Source organism: Chlamydotis macqueenii, chromosome 1, assembly GCF_036417535.1.
Source record: "Chlamydotis macqueenii isolate bChlMac1 chromosome 1, bChlMac1.mat, whole genome shotgun sequence".
Taxonomy (NCBI): domain Eukaryota; kingdom Metazoa; phylum Chordata; class Aves; order Otidiformes; family Otididae; genus Chlamydotis; species Chlamydotis macqueenii.
This window is the reverse complement of record NC_141556.1, coordinates 68,888,770-68,901,349: the sequence shown is the minus strand read 5'-3', so window position 1 is coordinate 68,901,349 and position 12,580 is coordinate 68,888,770. Positions and strand designations below refer to the sequence as shown.

The window sequence follows — 12,580 nt, the reverse complement described above, 5'->3', positions numbered from 1 at the left end:
AATACCACCTCTTGTGTTACCTGTATTTTTATTTGCAGTAGTTGAACATTTTGTCAAAATATTTGACAGCTGATGTGCAACTTCCTTAGATTCAGATTTTTAATTCCTTTGAAAGAATCCTGGTGACAGGGAAGAACCCTTATTATGGAGTCTTGCCCTGTAGCATTGGAAAAAGGACACCAAAACTGTCAGCTTACCCGCTCAACACACCAAGAACCAGATTTAGAACGAAAAAGGATCCAAAGATGACCAGACTGACAAAATACACCCATGGTAACTCATAGCCCATAGCGTCCTGCATCTGGAAAGATGAAGGAAAGTTAGAAGACAGAGAGGGAAAGCAGAAATGATTAGGCAAAGGAACAGATGGAAAGGTTTGTAAACAGAGCCTGTGGTTGTTTTACACATAATCATAGCAAGTGTTTCTGTATGTTCTTTCTGATGTGACCACTCCTTTGATTGTTTTTTTCCTCTAGCTGTTTCCTCACAGGCAGCGATTAATACATGCTGAGATATAACCAGGTACTGACACTACTTCAGATGCACAAAGTAGTGGACTGTCACTTTCTGGAGTTTACTTACAGCACCACAAGGGTCCGTCTGATGACTTCTAAACTTCTAACCACTGCACATCCATATGACTCTTTGCTGCTCGTGAAAATATTGCTAGCTTTTGCTAAGCATTGCCACAGTGTGCTGTTAGATCACATCCTATGTGTAGCACAGGCACACATAGCTCAGAGAGAAGCTTGTGGGAACTGTGGGCAAATACTGATCTTTCCTTCTGGTAATCTTCACAATTTACTACAGTGAGGACAGTAGTGGTGTATTTTTGAGGAAGGTCCTTTCAAGGCCCACCTGCTCTGACTGACCTGGTCAAGTGTTTTCTAAAGCTTTCTCACAAACTTCCTTTCTCTTCTCAAAGGATGACTCTCTTCAAAATGTGATTCCTACACAGCTGAATACTCTGAAGATTTGAGACTGCAAACTGAATGACAGCAGCATAAGTCTGGCTTTCACACTACTACAAGCATCTGCAAATGAAGCAGGTAGACTATTGTTTTAGCACCAGAACCTCTATTATGTGTAGAGCAACTCTAGCACATAATAAGATATTGTATGTATTCTAAAAGCATCTAGGTATATAAATGCTATTTTTTCTTGAAGTCTCCTTCAAAGTTCAAAATTTTGTAAAGTTGCTGGATACCTTAATAGAATCTCACTTTCATGATGGTGTCAAAAATATCAGAGTCTCTTCTTCTGTACTTTTCATAAACACTTATCTCCTGAGCCAGACATCATTAAAGAAACAGATGGTGGTTAACATTTTCAGGAGCACTAAAATTATTTATGAATGTAAATTGCAGGCTTGAAAGTACCTAAAGGCGTAAAGCAGCCTAGGTTTCTTTGTTTTCCACGCTTTTGAAAATTGTATCGTATGTTGTCTTCTCCTTCCAGGAAAACGCTCTCTCCTTTGCAACCTAAGCATTTGTTGTGATCACAGAAGAAATATTCTTCCATACATGGGCACTGAGACACACTTCAGGGGAGGTGATCTGACTCAAGATTCATAACAACTCAGGAAAGGAATTTCAGACCTTCAGTAAGACAAGGCAGGAGAGTAACACTAATATAATCAGTTCTTTGTGGATGGAAGTTCATTATCCATTTTTCTTTCAAAGTACAGTTACTAAAGCCCTTGTCTGGCAGCAGTCCACAGTCAATGGGCCGATCCAGAACTCTATCTCAGGGCTCCTTCAGTTTTAACTGAAGTAGACTCATTTAAAAATAAGCTCAAAATCTGCCTCTTTGAAAACAGTTCATCAGTTCCTTCCTCACAGGATTAATACATTTGGTGGTCACAGCAGAGTACCTGAACTTCCCTCTTCAGAATTCCAGGAGTCTCTCTAACATTCCCTAAGCATATTAACTAGCTCTCCTTTTAACACTTTTGCGGAACTGTTCAGCTAGTTTAGAAATAATACTGATTATTCTTTATGTTTGCAATCCACATTTCATGCCACATGACCAAAAAGCAGACAACTCTGCTGTGAAATGCATCAGTGCTTTAGAAAGAACAAAACATCATGGTATATAAAAATGGAAGCAAATATTCACCTGAAATTACAGTGCAGAATACTGGCAGGCAAAATGTAACTGTCAAAGCTGGAATTAAGTAAGGAAATGAGGCTTAACATCCTCTCTCTTCTACAAAGAACACCACTATGTATATAAAGCAATCCACACAAACAGTGAGTATGGATGACTTTAAAAATCTGCCATGAGAATTTACCAGCGCAGGCACAATGATGACTCCACTTCCCTCTAATTACGATAGATGGTATTTATCTATTGGCAGGGTTTTTTTTGTCAGCTAGGAAAATTAGCTGGAAAAGTAGAACTTCTCAAAGTTGCGGAATGAGCGAATCCTAAACAGCAAATGTCAGCGTGCCAGGTACAGAATTCAGGTGCATATCAGGGTGCCTTTTGTACTACTTTTGACACGAAGAAATTTTCAGATGGCAAGAAGCTTCTGTCGTGGCCTGGTAAAGTGTATAACTAGAGTATAGTGTACTCTGGCCATTCCCAATGCCTGCACAATTGCATAACAATTGTACCAGCTAGTGTCAGCACAAATTAGTCCTGAAGAATAGACCTGCATCTGGTACAGCAGAGCATTTGGGACTTCTCAGATGGAACATTTAAGAGGTCAGCTTTTTATCTCCTTTTTATTGCCCAGTCACATACGTAACAGAGAAGCTGAGAGGCAGAGACAGTGGCAGAAGTTGGGGAAAAAAAAAAGAAATAAACTTACTCAAAACAGTAAGAGCAACGTATTAACACTTAAGAAACATTACATTCTTGGCTAAGATTGTATGCTCCCAAATATCTGGAAATGCTTCGTCCAAAATGAAAGTATCCTAGAAGTCCAGGATGGACTGCCCTCAACTGAACAATGCTCCCATGCAGTTATCATTAAAAACCTTGCACCTGTGTTTGAGTGAAATTGCTTCCTGGAAACCTATCATCATGCTGTGATTACGTAGCTACTAATCCTGTGTGTACGCATACACATGTCCTGTTGACTGTAGCTGGAGGCTTTCACTGCAAGCATAACTTAGGTGGTAGAGTTGATTTTTCCCAAGTATGCTATTGAAATGGAGAGGCTGTAGAGGGTCATGACAAGATTGGACTATTTACACACTACTGAGTGCAGAAAATGAAGTCTGCAGAATATATTTTGTAGTGTTGTCTACAGTAAACAGAAAAGGGTTCCGTTACAGGTTACCTCTCTAGGACAGACAGTACAACTGATACACAGTTCAGCTCTCTGGTCACCAAGGGCATTTCTTCTCCCCAAGTGTTCACTATTAATCATATGAATCTCAACAGAAAAGGTGGATCGTCTTCTAAATTTACAGTTCTGAACAAAGACTATCAGTGTAGGTCTGAATTATAAAAGTCCAGCTACAATAGTCTAGGTGATTGCAACCTGATGTCAACTTAGAGCATGTATAGGACAATTGTTAGGTCTGCTGGAAGCACAGCATTGGTAGAAATCTGCAGATTGTCATTTATAGAAATAATTCTGCTTTCTGAGTCAAACTGCCTGACCTTTCACAGCTCACATCTCAACACTCACATCTGACTACTCTCAACAGTGAGAAAAGTTAGTACATTTCTGAACATTAATGCATCATCTCTCAGAGTCCTTAGAGATAAGGATCTCATATTCCTTGTCGTGATTTGCTACATACCCTCTCTGGCACCACGAGGACATAATTTTGGCTCGCTGTGCTTCAGTCTTCCAATCTGCAAAGTGGGATACTACCTTGTCTTATTGGGTACTGTCAAAGAAATCACTCAGTATCGTGACAAAAAGAGGGTATTTCAGCATATTTGAGGTCTGATGGACCTTATGTACTGTGGAAGAGCTCTTCCATTGCAAAGCATCCTTAATTACTATAATGACTATAAGATTTCAACGAACAGTTGAAGCCTTTTCTCTCAATGATATAAATAATCTCCTAGAAATAATACCAGGATTTTTAATTCTGTAGTTTGCTGATCGCAATTACAGCTAGCAGTTTCAGTAGGGGCCAAGGAATAAAAAGTCTGTTTATCTCTATAAATAGACCTTTGTGCCTATATCTTCTGGTTCTTCAGAACTAAATGAAGACATATTGGTAAAACCACAGGAGATACACGTGCTTTACTTGTTTAGAGATTTTTTTTTTTTTTTCCCCTGAAGATAATAGTCTGGCACATTTTGCAAGTATCTCATTCATTACATAGGCACTGTAGTTCAAAAACAATGTTAGAGGCATATTATCTGTTAACATAATGGCTCAGCATCACCAAGCACATAGTGGAGGTCTTTCAGTCACTTAATGGGAGGGGTAGATGCAATTCACTAAATTCTGCTGACTTCACAATTCACACACCCACACCCTAACACTTTGTGCCAAACGTCTCTCAAAAATAACTGAAAGCTACAAGAAAAGTTTAATCCATCATAGAAGGGCAGCTGTCATGGGAAAGCAACAAGCTGAAGAAAAAAAATTAAGTCTGTTGTTCAGTGCACAATACTGGAGAGCTGCAGTTTAATGGAAACTAAGTTAGCTAGGACACCAAGGCTAGTCTTCTGTTTCTTGAATGAACTGCTAATTGATTTCTAATCACTATAGAATGTTATGATAGCCTTTTTTTTTTTTTAAATACAAGTCAAGTTCTTCAAGCATTCTATAATGAAGTGTATAACCTTTCATAGGGTAACATTAATCAAGAAGAGCAGAGTACTCAATAAAATTAAAGGGTAGTAAATTTGGAAATTTTGTATAGCAATGCTATTTTATGCCGCCTACAACCAATCTGCGCAATTCACTGCCTCAGGAAATGATCTGGCCAAATGTAACTGTTATGGCTAGTAGCAAGATCTCTAGCTGAAACCAAGTCTTTCTTGTAATGAGATAGGAAAATAAAATTGGAGATTACTGGGAGAAGGAGACAGCAGAAAGCAGAGGCAACACTTAATGGTCACTGAATATAGCTTCCTGCTTGAAGCCTTCATTTTGAAAACTATCTTTTTCAGGAAAAGTACTTAGGCACTTCCATAATTTTAGGGATGCATAGAAGTGATTTTTTCCTCAGCTTAGATCAATGATCAAATGTTATCCTCCTGACAGGCGTGGCTCAGGTGATACATAAAGGGCCATGCATATACTAATGTGAGATTTAGATATTCATCACTGATCAATTACTAAGTAAAGAAGTTTTGATTAAAATGCAAATTTTCATTTTCCACTCCCTTTTTCCTTCTCTTGCCATGAATATTTGAGGGAATGCATTTCATTCACACTTATAGTCACGGAAATACAACTGTAAACTCTGCTTAAACAACACTATAAACTTTTTGTTATAGGATGAGGCACTGGTTTGGTCTATAAGGGAAAAACTTTTCCCCCGAAATTTTTTAGTCAGAACTTAGGTACAAAACCAATTACAATAAACAAAGGATGGAACTTCACTCTTTCCAGCTAGGGCTGTGTTGACAAAATTAAAGGGGAAAAAAGAAAGCTACATGGCAGACAGTCAGTAAATTCTACATTTCAGGCAAGGGCTATGCGACCTAGAGAGGAAAGTACTCCTACTCTTCTATTATTTCTTAAGCTTCCTTTATATCTTCATTATACTTTCATGACAGGTAAAGCTTTGCTTTGTTTCTGAAAATTCACAGGCTGACTAAATTACCTTACATTTGTACAGTCAGGGAACAAAAAAGGCCTCATAAAACCTATGTAACCCTTCAGAAGTAACTAAGGCAGGGTGAATTTAACAGAAAGTGTCCAGATAAATTTGTCCAGCAATGAAGCAAAACTTTGAAAGATTCATTTTGCTACCTTTCCTCATGCTAGATACCTTATGCAGGCAGAAATAGCTGAGGAACATCATATTCACCCTAAATGAAAAAAAAAAAAAGGTATTGCTGGCAGTTCCTAAAAACACCCAAATAACAACTGTAACTGGTGTAACTGGAGGCTGCTCTGCAAAAAAAAGAAACAATTTGTTCAATGAATCATTCTCTCTGGTTAACTTCTCAACTGCAGAGCTGATTCAGGCTTAGGGACACTTTGGCTCTGACTTACAGTCTTTGCCTTGAAACCACTTGCTAGTACTCAGAGCAGGCAGAGTGCTTGTGGTGTGAAGGTTTGACTTTCTTGCTCTCAGCTTCTCCTTAGAGATTCAAGACACCTAACAACTGTCTCTTTAGTGGTCACACTCTTAAACAACTCTTAGGTAATTGGATTGTGACTATTGAGACCATGACATAAATAAACCAACTCTTAAATTTGCGAAATTTTAGCATTGTTGGTTAGGTCTGGTAACAAATTCTGCACATGGCATTTTTCTCTGATCTCTAAACAGTGCACTGCTTATGTTATGCTGCTTTTTCTCAAGTTAATACTTGTGATAAATATATCAATTATAATTTGCAACTTATTGTAAGCCCCACTGCTCTTAATATTCCTTTTAACATGGAAATTATTCATTGTTATTCACTATTTCTAGCCTTTTCACAAAACTACAAATGCTTAAAAGCAGACCCAGAAAGATTTCAATGAGAAGGCACAGAACTAAAGGTGCAGTAAAAAGGGACACAGTACTAAAATTGACTTTCTATATATGTCATTCTCCACAAGCACTTTTTCCAACTTGTTGGGCTACTTCTTTAGCACTACATCCTGAATCTGCCGATTTGTTTGGAGTCTGAATGGTGTGAGACTGCTGCATGTCATGTCAACAAAGGCATGAAAAAAAAGCACAGTTTTAATGGAGAAATTCCTGGCTGGTCTCCACATACCAAAAGAAGAATCGTATTTCCTATTACATCATATATCCTTAAAGCTGGATTTAAACTTAGTGCATTATTACCTAAGGATGAAGATTCCACCTTGCAGATCCTTCAATATTTCAAATCTAATTAGTTGTCTTTGCTTGGTTGGTTTTTAATCCAGTACTCATGTATGTGCATAATTTAAGGCACATGAATAATTTAATTGAAGTCAATGGTCAATACTGTTGTTACCACCAGAAATGAACTGATAGGCATAAGTACTTTGCTTCAATGGGACGGGGCACAAGATTGGAAGAAATATATGATCAAGTGCCCATTTTCTGAAATTTCTGGTGAAAAATTAGAAGTTTAATGTACACAATGACTAAATAATGGCAAAAAGATTTAAGCGTTTCAGCTTAGACCTTCTAGTGCATCATGAGAAGTATTATAATTCATCTTGTCAACCTGAAATACCCTTTCAGCCTTCCTAAGTCTTTAAGACAGGTGGATAAGGAGTGGGAATTTAAGGTCTCACAGCTGACTCAAGGCAAAAGGACAAAGATGGGGGTAAAAAAATTACAAAACTCCAAATAAGCAAAAATACTCCTCTAATAAGTAAAAATACAAAACCTAAAATAAACTAGACTTACTTTCATGGAGTTAGGAACAATGGAATAAAATTTCTTCTGAATGGCTTAAAATAAAAGCAAAGGACTCCAGATGGCTTTGTTCGTATTCTGCCTAGAATTTCTTTCTAAATATCAACATCTTAATAGTCTTAAAAGGATTCCAAGCCACAGTTGCTCCTTACAACTGTTCTGAAATACTCTGCATTTTGTAGCTGGCACTATCAGAAGGATGTAAAGGTGAGATTGGAGAGTTCAACCCAGCTTCAGTCTGAACTGTTGACATTGTAAGGAAGGAGCAGCACTTGATCAGGTGCTCCTGTTAAAAAGTATTTGTTTTCACAATAATTTCTTTTATTTTGAAGTACAGAAGGGGAAGGTAAATTTTAAGCTTAGTTGTTGTCTCCAAGCACTTATTTTTAAGGCTCTTCTTACTGTGTTACCTCAGTAAAGGATTTTACAAATTCTGTATGTCCATTCTATATGTACACACAGATACCTATTCTATATGTGCATATAGACATCTAACTTTTTTTTCAGAGAGTCTTCAGGAGAGAGGCGAGATAGAGCTGGATGACGACAAATGCACAGAGGTCGTGAACCAGGGCAGAGAACACTGCAGATAGCTTATTCTACTACATGGTTACTGTAGGATAAAAGCAAATAATGTAGGCAAGATTCATCATACGTGGGCAACGGGAAGAATGAGAAGATTGCTATGTGTACTTTGGTTCCCCAATTGTTCTGTTTGCTGTGTAGTGATGGAACGAGCAAACTAAAATTCCACCCTGATCTGGAAATACTGGCAATTCATACAGAACGCTCTGCAGGAGGTAAATGGAGCCATTAACTGAGAAAGGACTGCCTCAATGAGGACAACAGAAACATCAAGGGAAGAGATTAATTTGCAACAGAGAACCCTTGAGTAAGAATCAAAGAAACTGCAGCAATGGAAGATGAGTCCAGAATAAAGAAAGGGAAGTGGGCAGACAAACCTGAGAAGATGGAGTCTGCAGAGTTTGCTTCTTCACCCCTGCTAACAAAGATTAAGTTGAATCTGCTGTAGATGTCCTCAGCCAAGTACACCTGCTCTGATCCAGGTGAATCATAATTCCTGGTTTACTTTAGAAAAAACTTTGGGTATAGCTATAGTTCACTGCTATGCTGCCTGATCTCCCTGACAAGAGGGTGAAGTCTCCAGGACTGACCAAGTTTCCCACATAACAGTATAAAGAAGATAAGTTAAAGCAGTGCTGGGCTCAACCTCAGTGTCATGAGAGCACACACTCCTGCAAAAGATACACCTTGACTGGCTTGCACTGCTTGGGGAGACTCTGTAAAGGCAGGAGTCCTGCAGAGGAGCCCTACCAGGCTGCTGCAACCTGTGCAAGAACAAAGCTAGAGCAGAGATCTAGAAGCATGGACTTATAACTATGTCAGCTGCTTGATGGCAAAGTGAAATCCTCTCAAATAGTTGTTTGAGCTTCTCTGAAATTATATAATCCCACTGGAATGCCATTTTGCTGTTATATTAACTCTTTTCAATGAAGAACACGTAAAAGATGTGAAGCAACCTGTACTTGCTTCTTGTTCCATATAGTACGTGGGAAGTATGTTGTTACCAGTAGAATTTGTCAAGCTTATTTCTTTATAAAAGCACTGAGTCATATTTTCATCACTCGTTAAATATCGGCCACACCTTTTCAAGGATACGCACACTTTCTCGGCTGGGAAAGACTGTAAAAAGTCTGAGATACATATACAAACCCTCAACTTTCAACCACCTAGCCACAGATTACTGATATTTTATGCTGATACTGAATCCTTCCACTCTGTTTTTTAGCCCCCAGTGTATAACCACTGGACTCCACAACACTATCTGAGTCTTTACTAAAAAGTTCTATATTCATATTTCAGCTGTTTTCGGATTGGGTGCACATTGTTTTTTTGCAGTTAGCTGTTCTTTACCAGACAGAACTATTACGGGAAATGCAAGGTCTCTGTCTGAGAGTGAGAAGATAATTAAAACTTGCATTCAAATACCAGCCAGTCAAAATGTCTGTGGCATACAACGATGGAGCTGACCTGTTTTTCCATTGCCAGCTATTTAGTTGAAAACGCTTACTGATCCCATACCTCTACGGCATGGTAGCTTGTGCTTGCCGGATATGGAGGGGGGCAATATTGACTTGGGTGTGTTTACTACTATCTTAAATCTGTAATTCTAAATGGCCTCCACACAAGTTTACTGTACAACTTCAACTGATGGCAAAGACCACTGGCCTTTGACTTCACACTTTTCATTCAAAATGGAGGAGAAAAAGTCAGGCTCTCCCTTGCCTTAGGAAAATAGCAGTTACTTAGTTTTGTTTTCATGAACTTGTAACATTTATTAGCACTAGTATTGTTCCAAAGGGGCATGGATTACCACAGCAAATCAACTATCTGAAAAATGGATTTTGTTGACAAAATCTCAGTATATTAGATTTTTTTTAGTGGGAAATTCCTATAGTCAACTACACTAAGGGAGGGAAAACAGAAGCTATCATTTACACCTCCTCCCATCCCACCTGTACTCTTTGTGCTTTCTTGTGGGACTTCTCTATTTTTCTGTGAAAACTAGGGGGGGCTACATAGCTCTGCAGCATGCTTGGCAATACAGGGATTCTGAACTCCCACTGAAAACATTAGTTACACAGTGAGAGTTCCTTGCATCAAAGACAAATTCTGCGCTCCAGTAAGTCTCCTGCATTGCCACCTCACTCTCTTTCTCCAGGTTTAATATGTAAAAGATAAAAAAAATAATTAAATGTATTCAGTTTAGCACAGAACACATTACCCAAAAGTGAAATATTGAAATTTATGTATTGCCAAGTGATAAAGCAACTCACATTCTAGAGAGTGCTGAAACTGTTGCACTTTGAGAATGTAAACAATTCCCTCAAAAGTTTGGTTTGATTTTGTGCTTTCAGTTTTTTGTTTCTGTTTTGTGGTTTTTTTTCTTTTTTTTTTTTTTTTGGTTTGTTCTGGGGTTTTTGTTTGTTTCTTTAATTTAATTTGTTGTTTGTTTTTTTTTAACTAGTGGCTCAAGACACATCAGATCACACTGTGTCTGCATTGAGGCTGGCTATGTCCTGTAGACCATCTGGGAAAGAACAGGCCTTTCACTGTCCCAGGAAGAGCTCTTAAAGACCTATGTCCAGACTGAGCAGGACTTTCCACAAACATAGCCTAGAGTCCAGTATGCCAAGCCCTTGCTCTTGATACATTCTGCTTGCTGATACAGATGGCTGACAGACCATTTCCCCTACTCAACAGCTAACAATAGTGATGTTACTTTGCCTTCTTATTACACTACTCTTCTGGTTCCTGAACAGTAGATCTCTGTAGAGGAGACTCATGCCATTGATCCATCTGCAGTGTTCTGCTAACATCAGGTCCCTGTACAGCACCCATTAAGGCCCTCCATTCTCTCATGTGATGGATTACATGAGTGGGTTAGCTTGTTGGGTGAATTTGCAACTTGCAGAAATGCCATGTAGTGACCTCCAAAAATTATTTAGACTTGTGTGACTTAATCAGGATTTGAATTCAGGCCTCCAGAGGCAAAAGTCAGAGCTTTATGTGAGTTGCCTTGTTTCCACATAAGTGTGTATAGCTTTTTCACAAAAGCAAAAGGTTGATCCTTGAAAGAGTAATCCAAAAGCCCAAAGGCTATTTAGCCACAGGGCTGATAGTTCTTTCATTATAGCTATGGCAGTGGTTCCATCTCTTACTGCTGCTCAGTTATTTAAAAACCTTTTCATCTTTTAAAGGTTTGGAAATTCACTCCAAAAGAGTAAAGTGCTGTTTTCAAACACAAAAATATCCCCTACGATGGTGGGGTTCCAAATCTAAAGATTTCATTTCATCTTAGAATTCTGGGCTATCCCTTCCTGTCTCTGCTTATTTTGTTTTTACATTTGCATGGTTGATTATCCAGAAAGGATTTTCTGCCTATTTTACTATATTGCTGTTTTATAACTGCTTCCTTTTATCTCAGTGCAGACTATAGAAAATTCTACTACAAGTATATCAGGACAGCACTGATTGCTGCATGCACAGGAATACACAGGCACATAGTATTTATTGATTTACATAGTAAATTAAGTCCTTTAAAATAAAGATAATGAGAAACAGTACTGTAAGCTGTAGATAATCACTACTTTCTTTAGTAAGCGGAAGCATGACTGTCAATTCTTTTTTTTTTTCACTGGATCATCATATCCCAGTTTCCTCTGTAGCCAGTTCCCAATCTATGATATTCCTAGAAATCCAGTCTACATTTTAGATGATCAATCCAGCTTCCAGTTGCGAAATCACATCCAAAATTCTCAAATAAAATGTACAATATCTAGAACTCATAGCACACTAATAAACTGTCATCTGATAGGCACGCTAGCCACTCACAGATAACATAAGCACCAGAAGCTCACTGGAGAAACTACTATCAAAGAGCCTGAGTGAGATGCAACTCAGCACACAAAATTGCCTCTTATCTTTTTTCTTGTGAGCCTTATCAGCAATACCAAGTAAGCAAGACCAGCATGATGTTCAGGACTGGTTTCCCTTAGATACACTTTAAAAATTCACAGTGTGGATGTTCTGTAGTAAATATTCCTAAGAGTCCTAAACTCTTTATTTTCTACATCTAGTCATCTTGTATCTTAGGGAGACATGCCCAATATAATTTTTAGACCTCCAATTTGGGTGCAGTTCAGAGGCCTGGAGTTAGAATGAGGCCGTTCTACAGGAGGCCATGGGTACACCTAAACTATACACTTATGATGCTATGACTACCTAAAATAGTGAGCCCTCAAGTCCTGCTCAGGCAGAAATCCCACTGAAATCAATGAATAAAGCCCATATTAGTGAACCAATTCTCTATGCAGGCAGGAAAGACTTCACAGTAAGACTGGTGAGGGTTTAGTTGTATTGCCCTTTATCTTGAATGCAAGATGTCGAAACAAATTAAACTCAAAATAAACATGAGTTTTATAAATGGTCAGTTCTAGAGCCACTACTTGTGTTCTAACCTTGGGCATATTTCCCAGTCTTTTTCTTTTCCAGTGTCTAG

The 12,580-nt window shown here is 38.4% G+C and overlaps 1 protein-coding gene across 1 annotated transcript in view; it reads right to left on the bottom strand.

The window, feature by feature from the left end:
- The window catches only part of CACNA1C (calcium voltage-gated channel subunit alpha1 C), a 446,904-nt gene that overhangs the window by 156,140 nt on the left and 278,184 nt on the right, over positions 1–12,580 (bottom strand). Inside the window, exon 8 of the mRNA XM_086755747.1 lies at positions 198–301. Within this exon, the coding sequence (XP_086611873.1) occupies positions 198–301 (104 nt within the window). The remainder of the gene's footprint in view (positions 1–197; positions 302–12,580) is intronic.